The sequence below is a fragment of the Pteropus medius genome, unplaced genomic scaffold (assembly GCF_902729225.1).
Source record: "Pteropus medius unplaced genomic scaffold, Ma_sr-lr_union100, whole genome shotgun sequence".
Taxonomy (NCBI): Eukaryota; Metazoa; Chordata; class Mammalia; order Chiroptera; family Pteropodidae; genus Pteropus; species Pteropus medius.
The window spans coordinates 2,804,095-2,829,066 of record NW_024342470.1 but is presented as its reverse complement, the minus strand read 5'-3'; the positions used below and the strand labels follow the sequence as shown (position 1 = coordinate 2,829,066).

Here is a 24,972-nt window from a genome sequence, read left to right as displayed (position 1 = left end):
AAGACAAAGTTCATTTCTGAAAAACACATTCTTACTCCTTTTCTTGCCCTCTCCTCTGCAGTAACAGGCAATCTGATCTAGTCAATTTGACCTCTACCAGGTTTCACTTCCAGTGTATTCATAAGACAGATTTCATTTTCTCAAGGAGACTGTAACTATAATCAAGTTCCTCTTTCTTTTCATCCAGATTACCTTAGATTCCATGATTAATGTCCATACCTCCAGACTCATCTCCTAATTCTAATTTATGATGCTCTGAGATTAACCTTTTTAAAGTACAATTCTCATCAAATTACTTTTCTGCCTAAAATTCCTCAACAATTCTTCATTTGTTACAAAATAGTCCCAACTCTTTAACCTGGTATTTAAGGCCCTTTACAATATGGCTCCAAACTATCTTTTCTGTTTTATTTACCACTATTCCCTTTTGCACTCCACCGTCTCACCAGGCTTAAATAATTTAAGGATATATAGCTGTTACTTTTCCACCTCGGTTCCTCTGCTCATTAAATTCCCCCAACTAGAATGTCCATTCTTCTGTCATTTAAATTGCCATCAGCAAGTCACAGAAAACCCGTTCTACTAGTTTAATTAAAGACAGTATTTTCTCATTTGTCAAGAAATCCTGATATAAAGTAGCTCCTGGATTGGTTAATTCAAAGACCTAGCAAATCCCTCATTGGGTCAGTATTGACCCACATCCCCTTCTTATACCTACACTGATACAGGGAATGTGATAACCATGCTTGGTTTAGATAAGACTAACCAGGATTGGCTCCTGAGTCATTTCAGGCAGCAGTAGACTCCAAAACAAAAATTAGGGCTGGCAGTGAAAAGTGGGAATAGCATTAGTATAATCAGCCGATAGTTTCTGCCTCACCTTTTATTTTTCTGCACGTCTAAACTTGATATTTCTTTAAAGGCCCACCTCAAATACTATCTAATCCACAAAAGTCTTCCATAACGAAAATTCTCTTGCCTCTTCTAAACTCCAATAGCATTTTATTTATACGTAATTAAATTCTACATTAAAAATAAAATTACTTATTTAAGCTCCTGAGGGCAGGAACTCTGTCTAGATTCATTCTTGTATGTTTTACAGCCTGTAGTGCTTTACACCTGGTAGGAATTCAATATACGTTGAGTGAACAAAATCTTTTGAAGAAATACTCTCATTTTAAATGACTGGGATAAATTGAAGCTTTCTTGTTTATTGATACAGTTTAGTACCTAAATTATATCCTCTCTCCATCTTTATTTCATAATGTACTCAGCCCACTGTATAAAAGAGGCCAGTATAAATTATAAAGCATTGGGAATATGAATGTATGTGGTTTCTGATCCCTTAATTTTCTGTTGCTCCTCTTTGGCAAACACAGAATTAATGTTTATTATTACTATTAGTCAAATTCCTTTTTGCCTTAGTAACTCTAACCGTTACATTTTTATGTGATTAAGCATCTTCCTTAAAAAGAGATACTAAATAGAAAAACAAAAGTATTAAAGATATAGGCAATCAGATCTTTTGTAATTTTTCTTGATTTTAGATCTAAAGAAATGTTTTATTTGAATTCCTTAGGTTCTTTTTTAAAGGAATATGAGAAGTCAGTGTTACATTAGAAAAAAAGAGACTTGGAATTAATATGAAAAACTGATAGGAGACTGAAATTTCATATTTCTTAATCTTTTGTTTTTTAAAGACATTGAGCATGATACAAAAAAAAATCTACATTAAAACACTTCATTGGAATGCTTTACACTTTCCACAGAATAGAAACTAAAATAACCTTTTATACAATTAGTCACAAATATAAGTTCCCAACTTTTTTGCCCATACACATGAGTATTGTCTAAAACATGTCTTCTTTGTAGCAGCTAGGCCCTGCCACCACTGTGCTTGGCCGAGTTCACAAATCTTTTGTAACCTGTAGCTTCCTTGTCACTTCTCTGGCTCTCCTCTCTTACTAAGCTTTGTTTCCTGGTAGTAATTAAAACCTTCTGCCACTGCCATAGCTACTGCAGCTGCTGGAACCACCATAGCCACCTTGTTGTCGTGGTTTGGCAAAGTATTGGCTTCCACCACCATAAGGGCCAGAGCTTCCGCCTCCAAAGTTTCCTCCTTTCGTGGGTCCAAAATTTAAAGAGGTTATTGTGATTGCCAAAATCATTGTAGCTTTCACCATTTCCAAAATTGCTTCCATTACAGCCATCCCCTCTGCCACCATATCCTCCACCACCATGGCTGCACCAAAGACACCTCAACCACTGACATTTCTTCCATGACCAAAGTTGTCATTCTCACCAAAAACACCTCCATGACCACCATTGAAGTTTCCAGAATCACTTCTACCTCTTTGGCTGGATGAAGCACTAGCCATCTCTTGCTTAAATAGGCTTTCCTTACTTCACAGCTGTGGCCAATTTCTGAATGACACTCTTATCTACAGAGTCATGGTCATCAAAGGTTACAAAAGCAAAGCCTCTCTTGTTGCTACTACCTTAGTCAGTCATGATTTCAATCACTTCAGTTTTCCCATACTGTTCAAAACAACCTCTTAGGTGATGTTCTTTGGTGTCTTTTTAGTCACCAACAAAAATCTTTTTCACAGTTAAGTGCGTACCAGGTCTTTAAGAATCTTCTCTTGGAAGAGTTCTGGTTCCACAACTCTTCCATCCACCTTGTATGGCCTTGCATTCATGGCTGTATCCACCTCCTCACAGTGGCATATGTGACAAACCCAAGGCCTCTAGAGCTCTCGGTGTTTGGATCTCTCATCATCACACAGTCTGTAAACATTCCCCATTATTCAGAATGGCTCCTCAGACTTTCATCCACTATTTCAAAGTGCAAACCACCAATGAAGAGCTTCCACAGCTGTTAGGGCTCTTTGGGAGATCCTGACTTAGACATGATGACCACAGGAGGAGAGACTTTCACAGTTCTTACTCAGTGGCATCCAACAGCAGAATGGCTCATATTTCTTAATCTTAAGCAACTAATAAACAATTGTGCTAAAACTTTCTGCATTTACAATAAGACCTTATATGATGATTATCCTCAAATGTTTAATTCACTATTAAAAATAATCTAAATGATGTTTAAATGATATATTTTATGGGAATAATATTAGAGATATTAATGGGTTAATTAAAATTATGGACTAAGGTGGCTGTTCAGAAACTTCATGAATTATAGTATTTTCATCTACCTTGTTACTTAGACCAAAACTTTGGAGTCATGCTCGACTTCTTTTTCTCATACCCCACAGTCAATCCATAAGTGAATCCTCTGTCAGGTATGTCTTTAAAATATATTCAGAATCTAGCAAGTTTTCACCATCTCCACTAATACCACCCTCCTAGTGACCATCATCTCTAACTGGGATTATTCCAATAGCCTCCTAATTGGTCACCCTGCTTCTACCCTTGAACCAATTCTGCCTAATTTCAGCACAACAGTCCATTTCACTCATATTCTGAAATGAAATCAGATCATATTACTCCTTGGCTCAAAACCCTCCAGTGACTTCCCGTGTACTTAGAATAAAAGCCAAAGTCATTGCTCTAACTAGCAAAGTCCTATACATTCTGTTCCCACTTTACCCCCTAACTTTATCCTCCATCTCATTCTGTTCCAGCTGCCTTGAGCTCCTTGCTGGATCCCTTGTGTTCCTTGCCAGGTATACATCTGCCTGACAGCCTGTGCACTTCCTCTTCTGTTAGCCTAGAATGATCTTTCCGCCAAATATCTATTTGATTCATTCTTGTACCTCTTCCAGTTCTTAAATGTCACCTCTGTGAGGCCCGCCCTGTAACCCTTTAGCATGTCATCTTCTCTGTTTAATCTTTTCCATAACACTAATTTCCATCTTACCTAATCTGTATTTTATTGTGTCTCTCCTGCCTTTAGTGTAACCTCCCTGAGGCAAGGGATTTTTGTCTGTTATACACTATGTCACCAGTGCCTAGAGCAGTGCACATAGTACCTATAACATCCACATAATAGGTACTCAATAAATATTTATTATATGAATAATATTATATATAATAGTCGCAGTTTCATTAACTTTGCAGTTTGATTAACTTTGTCTATATCAATTATTCCCTAATTTCATCTGAACTATGCATTTCCAAAGGAAGTTTCTTCAGCTCTGAAAATCTGTTTTACAAGCCTCTATAAATTCATAGCACTTTAATTCCATTTATTTGTTCTCAACCACGTGTAGTCTTTTATTATAAATAATATTATGTATTTTATTTTCACATAGATCTTACCTTCCCAAAATCAGTTTTCTGACTATTAGCAATGGTTCTACCATTTTTATGGCATGGAATCTGATTCATACTTGATTCTCATTTTTTTCTCCCACTGCTTTCTCAAATAGTAGACAATAAATGTTAGTTACAACTATTATTCTCATTCCAAATATGGAAATTTACTATAATGATGTTTTTTTTTTTTAACATGTAACTATTTCACTTTCTCATTTCCCCAATTCTGTCAATACATTTCAAAACCTAATTCATTCACAATTTTAAGGCCCTCTGTCTGTATCTCTCCCTGCATTCTTCATTTCTTTCTAAGCATTTTCTGATTTTGTTCCATTTACTTTGGTATACACGGAATAGATTTCATTACTTACTTCTGTTCCCACAGTCTTCCATGTCATCTCCTTTGCTAAAAGGAAGTCTTTCTCATTTCAAATGTGTCTTCGATTACCTTAAGTTCTTCATCCAAAAATATTATGTATACCCTCAACTCTCCTGGCTTTGGTCATTTCAAAAGTGAATATATGCCCCACTCCATGAGTCCCCAGATCTTATGAAAGCAATATTCTCTCTCCTTAACTGTTATCTCACACTTGCCACAAATATCTCCTTACATTAAGAATGTAAGCTAGAGCACAGATAGATACAACCTGTAGACCGCTGGTTCCACTTCATATTAAATAAGTTTTTTACTATAGCTCAAAATTTTTCTGAGAAAAATTAAACCACTTTTTGTTAGGATTAATGCACTTTTGGAAGTTTGGGTATAAAATAGAACTTAAGATAGTCAAGAAAGCAATCTATCGTTTCAGTTATCATAGAATGGCATGTGTTGTTGAATTCAAATAACTCTTTTAATTAGGAAATTAAAATGAAAAGAATTGTCAGTACTGATCTCTAAAATTGATTTCTTACCTCTGGGAAACTCGCCTGACCTCATCAAATCTAAACAAGACGATGCCTAATCCACTTTACAGGGTTATTTTGAGTATCGAATGAGATAAATTTGTATAAGTACTTTGAACCCCACACATGTAGGGAACATATTATTCATTTGCTCAGACTCTTGCTCTCTTGTTAAGTAATTTTAAAACCTGGAAAACTTCAATTTTGTAGGATGTGTAACTAAATATTCGTTCCCATTTTTTGGAAAAAATTGATCAGAGAAATTATCAACTTTTTTTTTTTTTTCATTTTCTTTGTATTTTTAGATTAACAAAAGCAGTGGCATTGTAGAAGCATCACGGATCATGAATTTGTACCAGTTTATTCAACTTTATAAAGATATCACAAGTCAAGCAGCAGGAGTATTGGCACAGAGCTCCACCTCTGAAGACCCTGATGAAAACTCATCATCTGTGACATCTTGTCAGGCTAGTCTTTGGATGGGAAGGTATACAAAACATAAGTACAATGTTTCTCTTATTTTCTAATATGCAAGCTACTGAAATCTCATTAATATTTTTGTTGGTGCTGTTTGTGACATTGTAAATCACATTACTTTTTATCTCAATTGATGTTATATCCCAGATCAGCTTTTGGATTATTCTGTGCTTCAGGACATTGTTAGACTGCCAAATTAAAGAAAAATTAAAGTGGCTCACACCAGGTAATATTTCTGTCAATGAATCCATTTCCATGAATCCATTCTCCACTCTACATACTACTTTTAATGACAAAAGATTTATAATTAATGTTCCTCTTTTAATAGATATTTAGGTTCTTAGACAATTAAAGCCCTTAGAGTAGGGGTCCCCAACCCCCAGGCCATGGACCAGTACTAGTTTGTGGCCTGTTAGGAAGAGGTAAGTTGGCAGGCCAGCAAGGAAAGCTTCATCTGTATTTGCAGCCACTCTCCAGCACTAGCATCACCACCTCAGCTCCACCTCACATCATCAGGCATTAGATTCTCATAGGAACACCAGTCCCTGGTGCCAAAAAGGTTGGGGACTGCTGCCTTAGAGAATTAGATACAAGAATCTGGTAAAGCTTTACCAGTTTTTCTTAAAAATATCTGACTAATTGGAGCATTAAATTTTTAAATATTGGCTCCAGGATTTGGCAGTCCATTCAGGAATAAACAAATAGTTCATGTACATATTGCATATACCAGAAGGAAATGAAGTCAGCCAGAGTTTTCTGTGATGATGCTTGTTTACTCAAGCCTAACATATTATTGTTCTATCTAAACTTTCTTTTCCTTCTCTATAACTCCTTTGGCATGGGAAAGCTCCCACCTGTTGCCATAATTTAAATTTGTACATGTCTCATTGGAAAAAGTTTTACATGGGTCCACACATATTGACATCCCGTCTTACTGTCATACTAGGTGGACCGCAGAAATCTGTATTGACAGTGTCTTTTACCTTAAAGTTAAGCATACATTTAACAAGCATTTCTCTTTTATTGCTCTATTTACAGTTGCAATTTCTGGTCTATTCTTAACCAACTGGTTTCCAAATACTATGTTGTAACAAAGTTGTATTTTCCATTTATCATTTCCTGTTTATCATTAATAGGATTGTTTGGTTTTCTAGGTTTGAGCTAAACAAGTGTTACTGAAATGCCAAATGAGTTTTAGAACATTGGGCAGCATTTAGGCTTATCTTTCCCATATTTTATAAAGTTAATCTTTTAGTGACAGGTATCTGATTTCCTATTTTTTTTCCCTTTCTCTCTTCAGAATGCTAATTTTTTTAAAAGTATTTTGAAAGTTGAGAATAGTATTTATCAGTATATTTAAGTTCTGTAATAACAAATGAAATGAAAGTAATAATTCTTTCCTGTCGCAATCATCTTAAGGAGGTAAGGATGTTATTTATCCCTTTTCATGTGCCCTCAAGACTGAGAAACTCAATGCCTGGTTGGTAGGTTAAGACTGCTTCTTGCCTGTGTATGTTTTTTTGGTTTTTAGTTAAACCCTGATATACTAGTTCATAGAAAAACAGACTTTTTAAGTTGAAGGGGATCTTAAAAGGTATTTTTATCTGATGCATATTACTATTACTGGTTTACATTTATTGAGTACTTACAGGGTGTTAGGCATTGTGATGAGTGCTTTATATGTATAAACTATTAAATCTGTACAACAACCTGATTGAAATACAATTGTTGGCCCCTTTCAGATGAAGAGAAAGTAAGGTTTAGACAAATAAGGATATGGCTAGAAATTAGCCTAGCTGAGCTTCACATTCAGGCCTGTCTGGCATTACAGCCATGCTTCTAACCTCTGCCTTACTACTCTCTGGTACATAAGGATCCTGTCTATAGTGCTTCCTAAACTTGGATATTCAGTGGCTTTGAGGAAGAGCTTGAGGTTCTGTCAGGCTCCCAGATAGTTTCACTGCTGCTGATCCTTGGATACTGCTGATGTTTGAATACTAAGACCCTACTTACAACATTTAGCTAAGTGGTAGTCCAACTTGTACTTGAACTCCCGCAGTTATATGGGACTCTGCCTTAGAGAAGCAAGTCTTTTCATACATAGATGGCTCTAATTACTAGGAAATTTTCCCTTTTGCATTATATTCCTCAGAGTAGCCAAAATCTGGCTCTCTTGAGGCAACACAGCATAAATTCTAGAACCAAATTGCCTGTGTTCAAGTCCTGGCTATACTCCTAACTGCATGATGTTGAACAAGTTATTAAACTCTCTTTCCTCAGTTTCCTCTTCTTTTAAAAGAGGATAGTGATAATAGTATCTGCTTCATAGGACTCTTGGGAGAGTTAAGTGAGTTAATAATGTAAAGTGCTTAGAACAGTACCTGACTTATACTAATATGTCTGTAAGAGTAAACTATCATTATTATTAAATTTTTACTATAGTCTACTTATTTCACTGGCATTGCCCTTTGGAATTCCGCCAACAAAGTCTCTCTTCCAGCCCTTCAAATATTTGAAAACAGTAATCAAATTCTCACTGAGCCTCTGTTCTCCAGGATAAGCATCCCCAGTTCCTTCCACCTTGATTTATGAGTCTCTTCTAATGTCCTGGAGGCTTTCCTGGATGATCCTTTATCTGTCAATATGTCTTTCAAGACAGGGAGCATAGAACTGAATATTCCATAAGTAGTCTAACAAGGACAAGTAGAGCAAGACTCTTCTTCTGGTTATTGTACTGCTTGAAATGTAGCAAAAAAAAATCAAGTAAACACTGTACAGGTTCCACTGGCTGCCTCTGTGTCACCTGTTCTTTCTTTAACCTCTATTCAGAATGCCCTCTGTTCCTCACTTTTCAACTCTAACCTTCAGAATTCTGTCACTCTTTATGGATTTATATACATTCTCTGCTACTGATGCCTAAGTCCAGGTCCTTGGGTGTAAATCGTAACCTCCTCAAAAGCAGAGATCCTAATTCGTGTGAGTCTGACACAGTATGTAGTACCTAAAAGGCAATTAAATGACCATACATAGAAAAAAAATCAAATACATTAGATCCACATCCATCTAGGTTTTCATTCAGTTTCCCCATTTCAATTCAGCGGCTACCCTATTTTGCCCATTACTAAAACATAATATTTAATCTGTTACCACATCCTGATGATTTATCTTTCATAATGCCCCTTAGATCAAGCCCTAATTATCTCCCAACGTAATTGCTCAAATAAGGGTCTAACTGGTTGTCCTGCCTCTGTACTGTCCCTCATACTACCCACCCAGTTAAGTTTCCTAAAGTAGTATTTCAGTAGAGATTTACTTTCCTCTTGATCAAACTCTGATTCTAGTTTGCCTGTCAGAACAAGTTTAAACTTTTTATTTTGACATTCAAGGACCAGATTATCTCTGCTATATTTAAATAACCTTTTCTCTCAGTTTTCTTCCCAGGGCAACATGCCAGACTCCTTGTAACAAACACACACACACACACACACACACACACACACGCACGCACGCACGCACACGCGCGCACGCGCACACGTTTTTCCTATCTCCACAGCTTTGTTTATTCACCTGACATGTTCTCTGCTGAAATCCTATTACTTTTCTGCCTCATCTTTCCAAGTTTGAAGTATACTTGTTTCTTCCTTCTTTGCTTAGCATTTAACATGTAATGCACATTTGACATTTGCTTATATTCTGTTTTATGTTCAAAATGACAAATTTTAAAGTGATATCTCAATGTCTTTTATACAGTTGTATAAGCACAGCAGAGAATTAAAAACATGTTAGAAATAGCTTTTACCTTTAAGGAGCTTATAGTGTAATGGTTATACATTGAAACATTCCATTTTGTATAAGTATAAAAATCATATACACCTGATGAAGAAAGCCTAAAAATTATATAACAGCACAAAGGATAAAAAGCAAATTAAAATCACTTCAGGAAACATTTATTGAGAACCTAAGACAAAGTCCCTTTATTCAATGAGCTTGCTATTTATGGATATACGCACCAATAAACAGCCAATTGAAACACAAAATTTAAGTCGTTTAATTGAGGCAAATGTTGGCTTTGAGAACAGGGAGATGATATGATATTTTTATTTGGGTTACCAAGGTTGGAGTTTACCAGACTCACAAGGGTATTCCAAGAAAGGAAAATACCACGCGCAAAAGGCACTTGCCTCATTCAGAGGCACTCGAAATTGCAGCTAGAGTAAAGGACTTGATGTTTCTTCTCAAGATGAAAGAACTCCTTAAAGACAGAGACTTTGCTTTTTATCTCTTTTGTGTTTCCTATAGCACCTGACACTTAAGACTAAGCTATTCTTTCATTTACATGCCCATTGTCAGCATCAGCATAGTAAGGCCTTGATGGCAAGGTCCATATTTTATTAGAGAGCTTTGTATCCTACATGGTGAATAAATCATGTTAGTTTAATTCATTTATATAAATTCAATATGATTTAAATGGGCTAAGTTATTTTCAAAAAGACCTGGATATTTCCAGTTTTTATCCATATTTCCTTTTTAACCATTGAAGAATTTATCTTTTATCTAACCTTTATGAAATTTGCCCCTCTCAGTACTTCTCTAATGTATTTGCTATCCCTAAAAGGTATGTTGATTTAGTCCAGTTTTGCATGAGTCATTTGCTTTATCCTGAGGGCACACAGATGTTTGATAATGCTTTTTAAGGCAATAGAAACAAAGTTTAAAGTATAATGACAGAGAATATCATTGCTCCAGCTCAGTGTTCGCTTGCAGGGTGAAGCAGCTAACTGATGAAGAGGAGTGTTGTATCTGTATGGATGGTCGAGCTGACCTCATCCTTCCTTGTGCTCACAGCTTTTGTCAAAAGTGCATTGATAAATGGTAAGTTATCTGCCGCCTTCATGGGATAGGCAAAAGTCAAATGAGAAAGTATATATGAATAAACTTCAAAAAATACAAAAATATTGTAGTTAAGTATAAGAGATGTTGTTCTTTAGTACTTTGAATTTTATGGCAATAAATAGTTAAAAATATTTTTATTTCTATACCTAAAGTTTATAAAATGTGAGGAGGTATCTTAGTTTTGGCAGTCTACTTTTGCTGTAAGATTTGTACCTGACTTGAGTCTAGAATCACACATTTCCTTTTTTCTTATTTCTATATTTTTTCTTTATATATGATTAGAAGAAATAATATAAAAACTTGAATATTGGACCTGGAGCAAACTTTATTTTACAAAATAAGAATCTAGCATTTAGGAGAATTTATAATTGACATACAATAAATTTATAATTGACTACATGTATTTAAAGTACAATTTGTTATGTTTTGGCATATGTGCACACAAAAAACATCATCACAATACAGATAATGAACAAATCCATCACCCCCAAAAGTTATCTCATGCCCCATTGTAGTCTCCTTCTCACCCCTTCCTTCCAGTGCCCAGACAACCACTAACCTGTTTTCAGTCGATATAAAATAACTTGAATTTTCTAGAATTTTTATAAGTGAAATCATACAGTATAGTACATATCTATTTTTGTCTGGCTTCTTTCATTCTGTATAATTATTTCAAGACTTACCCATGTCGTAACGTGTATCAGTAGTTCCTTTTTATTGCTGAGTAGTATTCATTGTATGGATATACCACAGCTTATTTATCCACTCACCTGTTGATGGACATTGGGTTGTTTCCAATTTTCGGCTATTACAAATAAAGCTGCTATATATATTTGTGGACAAGTCACTTTATGGACATTTATTTTGGGAGTTCTTTCTTGGGTAAATACCTAAAAGTGGAATGGCTAGGTCAAATGGTAGGTATGTTTAAGAAACTGCCAACTGTTTTTCTAAAGTGATTATACCATTTTACACTCTTCAGCAGTGTACGAGAGCTACAGTTGTTTCACAACCTTGTCAATAATTGGTATGATTAGTCCTTTTAATTTTAGCCATTCTAATAGATGTATAGTGGTATCTCATTGTGGTTTTAATGCATTTCCCTACTGAATGATGATGTTGAGCATCTTTTCATATGCTAATTTACCATCCATATGTCTTTTTTGGTGAAGTGTCCATTCAAATCTTTTGCCCATTTTTTAATTGGGTTGTTTTGTATTCAGTTTGAAAGCCCTTTATATATTATGGATATATCTTTTATCAAATATATTACTTGCAAATATTTTCTCCCACTCTGTGATTTATCTTTTCATTCTATTTAAGAATATCTTTCAAAATGTAGAAGTTTTTAATTTTGATGAGGTCCAATAAATCAGTTCATAATTTATGGATAGTGATTTTAGTGTCATATCTAAGAAACCTTTATCTAACCTAAGGGTTATTTTCTATCTTCTGAAAATTTTATAGTTTTAAGGTTTTATGTTTGGGTCTGTCATCTATTTTAAGTTAATTTTTGAATATGGCGTGAGGTATTGATCAAAATTTTTTTTGCACGTGGCTCCAGTTATTTAGCACATATTTTTGAAAACACTATCTTCACTAAATTGCCTCTGCACCTTTGTTGAACATTAATTGCTCAAATATACATGGGTCTATTTCTGGATTCTGTTCTGTTCCCTTGATCTTTTTGTCTATTTCATGCCAATACCACATTACCTTGATTAATTTAGCTTTTATAAGTCTTAAAATCGGCATGCTAGTCCTCCAACTTTGTTCTTATTTTTCAAAGTTATTTTGGCTGTTCTAGGTCTTTTGAATTTCAATATGAGTTCTAGAATCAACTTGTCAGTTTCTACAAAAAAGCTGTATGGATTTTGATTGGGATTGTGTTAAATAGATCAATTTGGAGAGTGTTGATGTTTAACAATAATGAGTCTTTCAATCCACAAACAGTATTTTTCTCCATTTATTTAGGTCTTATTTAATTTCTCATCAATTTTATAGTTTTCAATTTTGCATGTCTTTGACAGATTTATCCCTATGACGCTTTATATTTCTTATGCTATTTTAAATTATATTTTTAAATTCAGTTTAGGATTGTTGCTAGTATGTAGAAATACAATAGATTTTTGTGTATCAGTCGTGTATCCTGCAATCTTATAAACCTATTTATTAGTTCTGATAGCTTTTTTGTAGATTCCATAGGATTTTCTTGAATGTCAGATTTTCAAGACTGGTAGTAGTATTTTTTTTCATACTTTAATGATATTGCTTCATTCTCATTTTTCTTGAATTGTTTCCTATAAGAAATCTCTATCATCATTATCTTTTCTCCTGTGTGGGTAATGTACTTTTTTTTCCTATGGTTCCTTTTAAGGTTTTTTCCTTTATCACTGGTTTTGAACAATTTGATTACAATGTGCCTTAGTAGTTTTCTTCATGTTCCTTATGCTTAGGATTCATTGAGCTCTTTAGATTTGTAGGTTTATGGCATCATCAATTTTGGAAGGTTTTTAGCCATTATTTCGCAAATTTTTTTTTCTGTTCTCTCCCCTCTCATTCTGGGATTGCAGCTACACATTAGTTAGACCACTTGAAGTTGTCCCGCAGCTCACTGATGCTTATTTTCCTTCTTTTCTTTTTGAGTTATTTTCTTTGTGTTTTATTTTGGATAGTTAATATCGCTATGTCTTTTCAAGTTCACTAATCTTTTTTCTACAATGTCTAATTTGTCATTAATCCCATCCAATGTATTTTTTACTCCAGATACCATAGTTTTCATCCATAGAAGTTTTGAGTTTTTTAATGTCTTCCATGTTTCTACTTGATATGTTTGATCTTTCCTCTATTTTTTTTTAATATATGAAATATGGTTATTATGACCTTTAATGTTCTTGTCTGCTAATTCTAACATTTTTATCAGTTATCGATTGGTTTTGATTCATTTTTCTCTTCATTTTAGGTTGTATTTTTCTGCTTTTTATGTCTGGTAGTTCTTGATTGGGCGCCAGACATTGTGATTTTTTTACCTTTTTGGGTACTGGATATTTTTGTATTCCTATAAATATTCTTGAGCTTTGTTCTCAAATATAGTAACTTAGAAACAGCTTGATCCTTTTGGGTCTTGCTTTTACGATTTGTTAGGCAAGACCAGAATAGTATTTATTTTAGAGCAAATTATGTCCTACTAATGAGGCAAAACTCTTCAGATTACTCTACTCAGTGCTCTGTGAATTATGAGGTTTTCCAGTCTGGCTGATGGGAACAGGCAATATCCCAGACCCGGTGTAAGCTCTGGATACAGTTCCCTGATATCCTTTTGGGTGATTCCTCAGCCTCAAGTAGTTTCCTCAAATGCAAACACACTGATCATTACTCTGCTGAAACATACTCTAAGGAACTTTCGGTAGGTTCTGGAATTCTCCCTTTGTGCAGCTTTTTCCACTCCAATATTCTTCCCCGTGAACTCTAGCTGCCTTAGCCTTCCGAGATTCTCAGCACTGTCCCTTCAACTCAGGGAGCCTGCCAAGCTCCGTCAAGGTTCTCCCTGCTTGCTATGCTGCCTGGAAAGTCTCAAGGCATTAAACTGGGGCAGTTATAAGGCTCACCTTCTTGGCTTCCCATCTCTCAGGGATTATTATCCTGTGTCATCTGATGTCCAGTTGAAAACCATTGTATTGTATTTTCATTGTATTTATTATTGTTCTATGTGAGAAGATAAATTTGTTCCCATTGGCCAGAAGCAGAAGTTGACTGTTTGAAAATTGTGACTTACGCACAGAAGAGCATCCACAATTACCTTGTAAAATATCTCTGAGGAACCAGAATTGAATCTGAATAATTTGTGCCAGCTCTAGCTTTTGTATTTAGTGTTTGGAACCAATTTCTTAATTTTTGCACAAAAGCCAGAGAACATTTGATATAATTTAATTACTTTGGTCTCAGATTTCACTGAGAGATGAAGAGAAAAACATTTTCCCTGCCTGACATGTTTCTGGCTCAAATATGGTATTTCTTTAAATTTCCAAAATAATTTTTGACGAGACAAAAAAATCCCTTTGGAAAACATAATCTTATTTAAGTGATCATATATAAGTTCTTTATCAGGAAAATTATTCTGCATGTATAGTATCTTTTATTTTAAATATTTAATGCTTCCATTTTGTTGTTTGTAATGGCAAAAGACGGGGGAAAATCTAGCACATGAAAAACCTAAGTATCCTTCTATGAGAAAATAGTTAAACAAATGATGGCCTATCTATACAGTGTCTGTTTAAAAGAATAGACAGCTCTAATATGTATTGATACATAATGGCCTACAGGATATACTGACAAGTAAAAAGAGCAGTGATGTATATACACACAAGCTTGATCTTGCTTAGTCTGTCTCTAGAAGAATATATGAGAAACTGATAACAGTGGTTACCCCTGGGGATACGAATTAAAGGTTGAGATGGGAGGGCGAGATTTATTTTTCAATGTATACTTTTATGCTACCTACTTTTTTAAAAACCATGTACATGTGTCACTTTTCAAACCTGTTTTTTTTTTAAAAAGATAAAACAAACTGTTCTTTATTTCAACTTCTCTACTAGGAGTGATCGACATAGGAATTGCCCTATTTGTCGCCTGCAGATGACTGGAGCAAATGAATCTTGGGTGGTGTCAGATGCACCCACTGAAGATGATATGGCTAACTATATTCTTAACATGGCTGATGAGGCAGGCCAGCCCCATAGGCCATGACCTTCGAGTGTAGTGTTCTGTTGCTATTGTGGGCCACAAACACTTTGGTCATGGGGGAAGAATGCAGGGATGTTGTGGCACAGGCACAGAGAAATCAATTTTCCCCACCCTCTTATTTCGGCTATTCTGACAGTTTGTCTTCTTTCTTTTGATAAATTTTTCATGTCTTCCATTTATGGTAAACTAAAATTTGCTAATGTTTTGAACCATATTTTCCTATTATTTATCTGTTCTAATATACATTAGAACTAATTGCTCTTGAATCCTTTGCTGAGGTAATAGTGACATTCCCAGAGGCCTCTGAAACACTACTAAATTTCAGGATAGGAGTATTCTGGAATCTGTTTAGTTAGGTTTAAAATAAACCTTGAATGTTAAAAAGTTGTAGCCATCTGAGAGAAAATTTTAAATGACTGAAAATGTAGACTACATCAAAGTGTGTGTTACTACTTAAATTAGTCTTCCTGCTGGAATCTAGGAGTATGTATGCCCTCTTGTGGTTAATTAGTGCTCCTTTAATAATTTTTACTTGAAATGATCAAATGATCCACAGTTATTTCATAACTTTAGCAGTGTGTTTGGAACTACATGTTCTTTACTTAAAAGCCTTTCCCCACCGCCCCATGCCCCCCAATGCTTTATAATTTGGGTGAGGATTGTAAGTTGGGCAAGACTTTGCCTTATAAATGGATTTCTGTTTGGGAGAATCTTCTTGGCTGTTCTAGAAATGCTTTCCCACAGCGGGGAGACTATTCTAAATAGCTTTTGATAATGCTCATGCATCTTGGAGTTTCAGAAGGAAATTTTTCATCACAGATCCTAAACTTTATATGTCCAAATTATGAAAAATCATTCCATATTGGTTTATGGTGCTTTTATTTTCTGAACTTGAAGGCATCTTTCTGAGGTAAAATCCTCAAACTTCTTAGATTTAGAATAAAATAGGATGTAGCCTTTTAACCATATGTACATAAAACATCTCTGAAAATTAGGAGATAATTTGGCTTTCTTGCTGTTTTCCTCTACTTCCTTTGAAATACTTCGAAAGATGGAATTATAATGTTCACTAATAGCACTTCAACCATTTTTTAAAATTTTTCTGTCAATTCGTTTTATGTTAAACATTAATATTTCAGCATATAATAAAACTAGGGCCTGATGTCTCCTTTTAAAAATACATTAACATTCCATGTAACTTTTCTGACTATTGGTAAGTTGCAAATATTATTATTTTCCAAAGTACCAAAGTATACGATTTAAGTGGCAGAATTTTTGGATACTAGGATTTTAATAGGTGTGCAAATTAAATAATTCATTTCTAGGAAAAATGTCTGACCAAAGGTAGCTTGATTTCCCCCCAAAATACTGATAACTAATTGGTTGACATTCATGATGAGGGCAGCACAGTACCAAGTAGCTACTCACTCACTAAGGGTGTTTATGTAGAGAGTATGGGAGCTCTATCATATCAACCTGGCAATGCACTTTATGTTTGTGTGACATTGAGAATATCCTTTCCTCTGGTTTGTAGGTTAATACTTTAGACACTGAGACTTTATCAGCAGTTTTCACACTTTATTTCAGAAGTAGAATCTTTATCCAAGCAAAATCTTACTCGTAACCCCTATATACATGTGTTGCACATGTGTGCATGTGTGCACACACACCCTATACCACTATATCAAAGTCACATTTTATTGGTATAAATTTATTTATATAAACTTCATATAATACTAAATATTATAAAGTCAGCCAATGAAAACAAGTATTAATGCATTGATGATATCCAAAGTGATATCCAGTATATTAGAATTTGGTAAAACAGTTGTATGATGGGATTTGTTGTTTTTTTTTAATTTTTTTTTTTTTTCAAAAAAAAAATGTTTTTTAACTAAATTCAAGTCAAATTTGCAAAACCTTGATTCTCCTCCATGGATTGTTAATATTCCATGAACATATTTTGAAAACCTTAGGATAAATGATTCTCTGAGATCTTTTACAGCTCTAAGATTTTAAATTGTCCTTTTGGTTAGATTTGCTGAGTCTAATTCAGATTGCTTAATGTAAGAATGTTTCTAAAAATGAACAAAGTTGCTTTACAGGTTTTTAGCCAATGATTTTATCCTTCAGAATCCTTCACCTCTTGAGGAATTATTTAACAGTGAGCACAGTAACTTGATATTGTCCAAACCTTTCTATTTTCTAATATGAGCTCCAAGACACTAACTGAATCTACTGTGAAATAGAAAATGTTTTTTATTAGCCTTATCTAATAAATGAGCACAGGTTTTTGCTCACTCCGTTAAACTGGGTGATAATTCTTTAGATGTGAATGTTAGGTTATGTTGTAATAACTAATCGTAAAAGTTGTAAATTTGTTTAATGGATGAAATGTACACTTTTTGTATTCTGTACAGCTTTGTCTTTTTTAATTATGAAGTACTTAAATGCACTTACTATAATAGGAAATATATGTGTGCCTTCTTGGATTTGTGAAATGGTTTCATGAACTATAAGGAATTTGTTTTATGAGTTATGAAGTTTTCCATATCCTAACTCAGTAACATAAGGGGTTTACTCATCTTATAATGCTACAGAACTTTAGTTTAAGAAAATGGCTTTGACTACTGAATTCAGAAATTGAGAATAACATTATCCATTTTAGTCTTAGGGTAAACTGATATATTGTGCAATAAATAATCTTTAGCAAGTAAATTTTAGTTAATTGAAGAGATTTTTTTTATGTGATTTTACATTCTTAAATACTAAATGTTTATATTCTTTAGAAGAGTATTTTCTATTGTGCTCTGGGGGTTGTGATGTTTGTGTGCTGTGTTTTAAAATTCATTTCAAATGGGATTTGATTTCCTTATATCTAATATATACCTGATTAATAAGGCTGCTTGAAAATATCATTTGATTCAGTGGTTTTTAACATGAGAAGTTGGAGTCATTAAAAGGCAGTCTGAAGAATTTGTATTTTTAAACTGGTTTTTTTCTTCATTAAGTCAAGCTTACTTTGTCCAGGAATAAGAAAACTACTTAGAGATTAGGGAAATTGCTGATCACCCACATTTATGCTGGGCAACACAACAAATATAAACAGTTGACAGCAAACTTTCATTTGTTTCCATGTTATTTTATCCTATTGGACAGTAAAAATAATTGATAAAATATTCATCCTATGGCAGTTTTGATGTTTACCTTGTAAAATCATTTCTAAGATAAAATTAATGTAATTGGAGAAGAATATTAGAATCTTAGTGTTGAAAAGAGGAAAGCCATTTATAAGAAGTAGCAGTTTTTAATTAAATTTACTCATCATCACAGAGAAGCCCACATTTTGGTATCAGAAGACGTAAAAGCCTCCTCAGATATATTTTGATAATCTTGCAGCTGTTTGTAGTCTTACTCTCTGGTATCCTCTATCTCTAATAAAATATTTATTTAGAGGTTGAGAGTATAAAAATTTCCAAGGAGCTATATTTGTCTGATTAGTGTCCCTTTTATTGCAGTTAGTTATACTCGTTCTTTATAATATAGTCATTGTTCAGGTATGGAATACTTAGGTGTATTACCAATACTGGTAATACACCTAAGTGTACACAGTGTAGACACCTTCACTGTGTCTACAAACCTAAAAAAAGATGAATGTTGTTTCACCAGCACAGCACTCAGAAACAAAGAGAAAGCCGCCAGAGGAATGTGTTTGCAACTCTGCTTTAATCCAAGATAAGAGGAAGTAAAGGCCCAGGACAGGCCTTGGTAAACACCAACCCAGGAGCTGTGATTTGTTTTTGTGAGGCAAAAGCAATGACATTGATCATTTCAGCAATGCAGTCTGAAGCAACACATAACATGAAGTTGAGCCTTTTAGTGCAGGTAAGAGATTATATGCCTCGAAAACTTCTTTTAGAAATGTGGACTAGACTACAATTGCCTTTGATTCCAACTGTGAACACGAAAGAAAGTAGGATTCACCCCCAAAAAAGGTCAGTTAGGTACAATGATGTAATAAAAGCACAAAGAGCTATAGAAAAAGGTGTCTGAAAAGTTTGCAGGACAGGTAAAATCCAGTAAGTGTTGGCTGAATAGGTTAAAGTATTATCTAGGAAAAAGGAAATGGACATATGAGGGTTGGCTCACAAAATAACAGGGCAGCAGTTACAGGAAAAGTTAGCAAAGGTTTACCTTCTGAGTCTAGCTAACTTCGGTTTGAAATTTTTGAGTTTTCCTACTGAATGTCATCCATGTCTGAGTCTTAGTTAAAAATAAATTAATAGTTATTGATAGCTTTCCATGATGCCCAATCTTGAAGTAAAAAACTTAAACATTTGCTTTAAATAATATTAAATTGAAATTGTTTTAAATTACTGAGCCATAGTCCTAACAGACTTTATTTAATAATTAAAAACAAATACTTGATATAGATAAAATGACACTGAAAAACTGTACAATGCTTGCTATGTTAGGGCAAATATTTACAAAAAGATTTTCAAAAATAATGAATATCTAAGATAAATGCTGGGTTTTCATTCAATGTCATAATTAGCTATAAGGTAGCATATATGTTTGCCTAGTAGAAAAAAAAAACAAAACCCATTGATCTGTATGCTAAGTTGACCAGTGGAAGGAACAAGCATTATAAAGTCAAAAGACAAGACAATCCAAAGTCAAATAAGCATTTTTACAGGCAAAAATAGGGTTCTTCTAAGCTCATACAGATTCAGAAGGACTTCCCATAGTCTACGTTTGCCCACAGAAATAGACAGGAATGTCCTTGAGCAGCTTGCCGTGTATTAGGAGCACATATCCTTAAAAAGTTGTCAAAAGAGAAATTCATTTAATCAGTCAATATACATTTATTGAGCACCTACTATGTACCAGGCACTAGTAACACAGATGAAGAGTACATTGGCAAAGCTTAAATTCAGATTGGTTTTAAAAAATACTTTCTACCTGGCCCCTGGGACCACTTATATCTTCTGAAAAAGTCCACATATTAGGTAAGGGAGAAATTTCATCTTTAAAAAGAAATGCACCAGGTTACAGTGATTAAGAATTCTAACATTTGTGAGGCTTCATGGAATTGTGGGGAAAGGACTAGATTAGGAGAAGAGACACCTCGTGTTAGTCCTATTACTTATTTGGTGTCTAACCTTAAGTAAATTCTGGCCCTAACTCTTCATAAGTAAAATAATAACTGGGTTATAATCATAGAATATTAGAGCCAAAAAGAACAGAGATCATCTAGTCCTATACTCTTCAAAGTCCTTAGTTCAATTGAAAATATGTAGACATCTCAATGAAAAACTGATGAAAGTAGTCACTGAAGAAGTAAAGGCAGCACCCAGAACCTCACACTCCTTAATCTCTCCTACCCTGAAGGGAGGAGAATTCACAGAACACCATTTGAAAACCTCTCATCTAGTCCAAACCCTCACTTTTCAGATGAGAAAACCAAGACACAGAATAGAAGTGTTGTGCACATTTGGCTTCCTAAATAGAAAGGAGGGTGGAGGGTGGAGGGCTAAATGAAAAAATCATAAAAAACACAAAGAAGGAAGTTTTCTATTTTAATTCTCTCCAAGTAGCTCCTTTACAAAAGGGAGCTTTACAATTGATTTTGTTTAAGGCAGCCAGCCAGCCAGAGGCTGAAATGAACAACTACTAACTAGCCCGCAGGGCCAAAAGAGGACTATGCAGAAAACCACACAGACCTCATGTCAGTGGGCACTGGACTGTGGAACACCCTGGCCCCCACAATACAAGCACTAGCAATTTCAAGAGAAGTACTTGGAAAATTAGGAATGAGTATAGACAAATGTCCAGCTCCCACATCCCCAAGGAGGAGTCACCACCTAGTACTCATAAATATTAACAGAAGTGGGCATGTTAGATCTTAAAGTGAACAGTGCAACCAAAACGACTAGTTTGATAGTTCTTCAGAGGCATCCTCTCCATGGAGGAAAGTCCTAGTTTGGTATTTCGACCACCATTAATCACAGCAGAACTTAAAATTAAACCAAAAAGTTAAAATGCATGTCCAGTACTGGACCTACTTGGTCAGGGCTGTGATCTCTTCTGATTTCATGGCATCAGACAGGAAGCTGAGCTCATTACATAAGGTCTCATATCGGAACGCCATCCGGATCTGAGCAACATTTGTCTTTCGAATATCATTTCCTTCAGGCCCTTCTTTATAATAATTTTGTCCTAAAAATTTTTGCTTTTCCTGTGGACCAAGAGAAATACAAATGAAACAATATACCTTAGATTTACTTTCTGTATCCGCACGGCAGCTCTGACATTAGCCCCACCAAATCAGATTAGTGCCCCTGAAGCAGGTCCTCCATCAGGAAGGCAAGGAAGAAGGCAAGGTGAATACTCTATGAAGTCCCTCATGAGAACTGACAAGGGCACACAGTTGGGAGGTTCTGGGGAGCAGCACCAATGCAGCCCTCTTCCTGTACCAGTGACCTCACTCAGAGGAAGTACCTGCGGACCTAAGACGCCCTCTAGGGCAAAGGTTCTCAATTCTGGCTGCACACCAGAATCACTAAGAAAACCAAAAAAAGTTACTGATATCCAGGTCCCATCCCTAGAGTTTTTTATTCCATCTAAGTACTATTCAGCTATTCAAGAAATACTGAGTGCCTACTAGGTACCAGGAGCTATACTAGGCCTGAGGGATATAATGCTGAACAAAACAGCCTCTGCCCTAATGGAATTTACATTCTAGAAGGAAAGATAGAAAAACACATAACTAAATATTACAGTGTCAGTAATAATCGATGTTATAAAGAAAAGCAGATTAAAGGGATAGAAAACGATGGCAAGTGTGTGGCTATTATAGAATGGATAATCAGGGAAGGCCTCCCTGAGAGGAGATGACATGAGCAGAGGTCTGAATAATGTGACAGAGCAGGCATGAAAATTCAGAAGTCTCCTCCCCAGAATACTCCCCTAGGACATGAGTTTCAATGTGACAGAGACCCTGCTCATCCAGTTCATCACTGATCTCATGCCCTAGAAAGTGCCAGGCGCACAGCAGGCATTCACTGTACATATGTTGAAAGGACAGAAGGGCAATGCCCTCACACACCGCACCTGATGTGAGAGGCCGCTCTGCAGCACGCTGTTCCTGGCGATTTCACACAGGTCACATGTGCTCAGCTTCCACACCTGAGCTGCAATTGCATATTCTTCCATAAGAGCTTCCTAGATTCCCCCAAAAGTAAATGTATTAGATGGTAGAATATCCATTTCAATGCTTCACGTGTTTCCAAAGCTAGAAACATCAGACGTTGCAGATTTAATTTTTCTCTAATGACTGGCACCTGGCTAATCAAACAACATCCTCCCCCTTAAAGGAAAAACTCCTAAGATCTTTTTTGTGTGAAATCTCAGGTTACCAACGTGAAATATATTGAAGAACACCTACACATTTATTCATTGACCAGCACATGTTCAAAGCCCTGTGCCAGTCATGGGGACACTAGCCTTCTCCCCTGTGACAGTCCCTGGGTCAGAACACTTTAAATACCTGTTCTATAGCTTTGCTTTTTATTTAACAGGCTGTTTTCTTAAGATTGTCCAAAATTAAAAGTTAGTCTGAGTAAAGAGCAGAGATGGAAACTTAAATAAGAATGAGAAATGATCAAGTGTCAGTACTGAGACTGTAATCCCCAAAGTATTTGGGTTTGAGCTGTGCTTTCGCTTTATCTTCCGGGATATGAAATGTCAAATTAATCACAAGCCCTGCCGTTACCTCTTCTCCACCCAATTGCCTCTGTATCATAGAGCAGCAGTTCTTAAATGTGGCCTTAGGATCCCTGGGGGGTCCCCAAGGCATTTTAAAAGATACTCCCCTTTCCAAATGTGTATCTTTGTGAGACAAGGTTTTCTTCATATATTTCGATAAAAACAATTTATCACAACAGATTTAATGTGGATATGAGAATCTAGCTGCCTTCTATAAAACCAGATATTAGAGATTTGCAAAAATATAAAATAATGGCATTCTCAGTATTTTTTTGTTTTTGGAAATACGATTATTTTTCATAAAAATTGCTGTTTATATTAACATTTAATAGGTTTATTAATGTTATTTTAATGAGTTAATATTTTTCAATTTTGCATTAGTTTCTAACAGTTAAATATCACTAAATATAACTCATGTAAACAACAGCTCTCTGAGGGCCTCAATTCTTCAGAGGTCCTGAGACCAAAAGCTTGAAGAACCTGTTCTAGAAGACTCTGGCACTTCTATTTTTACTAATCAATGGCTATCCTATCAATACCATCAAAATGTACTTGGTTACACTAATGGCTGGTCCTCATGCATGACATCACCTTTCCCTTACTCTTCCCTTTCCCCAGAGCAAAGTGTAATAATAACAATAGTATTAACAAAAGCGGTAGCTAATATATGCAGACACTGTATTAGACTCTCTGGTTCATGATCTTAATGAATCCTCACAATATGGTAGGGGTAGATGTAGAGACAATTTTATCACTATTTTATACATGAAGAAGAAAAAGATACAGAGAGGTCAAGGAACTTTACCAGTATCACAGAGCTAGTAAATATCAAAGAGAGGGAAAATAGAGAAAAGCAGAGAAATGAAATGGTGCCTTCAAGGATTCAAGGACCCCAAAAGACAGCTCCTGGAAGGAACACTTACCTCACCAAGAGCTTAGCTCTTATCTTCACTGGGCCCCAGTCCTGCCCGGAAGGCAGGACTGAGCCATATGCTCAGGTGCCTGCAGAGGGAGGACAAGGCACCTAAAGTCTTCGCCTTCCCCTAAAGTCCTCACCTTCGTGTAGTGGAACTGCATGGGGTCATCGGTGGAGAGAGAGACATGCAGTCCCTTGTGCAGGAACTCTCTCAGAGGGTTTTTAGAATATTCAAGGAACAGACTGTTGTTGCTAAGAGGAGACATGGCAATGGGGATCTGAGCAAGGTAGTAGAGATACTGCAACACCGGACTCTGCAAAAGAACAACCAAACTCAGGTGATAAGTGCCAGAGAGAGGAAGGGGGCTGGGTAGAGAAAGGGACAGAGGGAAGGGAGAAGCATCATCAGTCGAAACCAGGGGTCTGGGCAGTGTCTGTGCAAGTCCAAAGCCAGGACACCCAGTCCCTATCCTGTCTTCGCCCCACCTCTACATTCACCTCATTCCTACCTCACATGCCCATCTCTCCCTGGGACTGTCCTCCCACCCAGTGTTGGAAGTGCTCCCTCTTGGCTCCAAAAGTGAGGCACAGCTCAGGGCAGGAAGGGCAGCTGCAAAGCCCTGGGCTGACCCCAACCAACATACTCAGCTCCTCTCCCCCAGGTGCTGACCCCAGTGGGTCAGTCCAGGAGATGCCCCACTTTTGTTTTGTTGCTTTGACCACAAACATTCAGGTTGAGACTGTAAATACTCCAGCTCCTCACAGATGGGTAGGGCAGACCTGGCCAGCCTAGAGTGGATTTCTGATGTAGCACCCATCCCACATGGAAATGTGACAGGGGGTTAGACCTCCCCGAGGTCAGGGCAAGGGAGCGGTTTGAGCAAACATGGTTCCTAGGGGAGTGATACAAACTAAGGAGAAGGTTGAATGTACAGAGTTCATGGTAGCATTATTTACACCAGTGAAAAGTTGAATGGAGTCTGTCCAACAACTAGAGATCG

At 35.9% G+C, this 24,972-nt stretch overlaps 2 protein-coding genes and 1 pseudogene across 14 annotated transcripts in view; 1 reads left to right on the top strand and 2 right to left on the bottom strand.

Annotated features, from left to right (window-relative positions):
* RNF141 (ring finger protein 141) overlaps positions 1 to 18,408 on the top strand; it is a 28,033-nt gene extending 9,625 nt beyond the window's left edge. The window contains exons 4-6 of the mRNA XM_039863575.1: positions 5,481 to 5,662; positions 10,417 to 10,524; positions 15,141 to 18,408. Coding sequence (XP_039719509.1) covers positions 5,481 to 5,662; positions 10,417 to 10,524; positions 15,141 to 15,291 — 441 coding nt within the window. The 3' untranslated portion in view covers positions 15,292 to 18,408. The remainder of the gene's footprint in view (positions 1 to 5,480; positions 5,663 to 10,416; positions 10,525 to 15,140) is intronic.
* Positions 1,814 to 2,926, bottom strand: LOC120603193 (heterogeneous nuclear ribonucleoprotein A1-like; annotated as a pseudogene).
* Positions 18,409 to 20,133: 1,725 nt separating the features above from the next.
* The window catches only part of AMPD3 (adenosine monophosphate deaminase 3), a 44,495-nt gene continuing 39,656 nt past the window's right edge, over positions 20,134 to 24,972 (bottom strand). For all 13 annotated transcript variants that reach the window (XM_039863566.1, XM_039863564.1, XM_039863569.1 and 10 more), the window contains 3 exons: positions 24,112 to 24,285; positions 22,402 to 22,512; positions 20,134 to 21,526 (listed from right to left, as the gene is read on the bottom strand). In XM_039863566.1, coding sequence (XP_039719500.1) covers positions 21,350 to 21,526; positions 22,402 to 22,512; positions 24,112 to 24,285 — 462 coding nt within the window. In that variant the 3' untranslated portion in view covers positions 20,134 to 21,349. The remainder of the gene's footprint in view (positions 21,527 to 22,401; positions 22,513 to 24,111; positions 24,286 to 24,972) is intronic.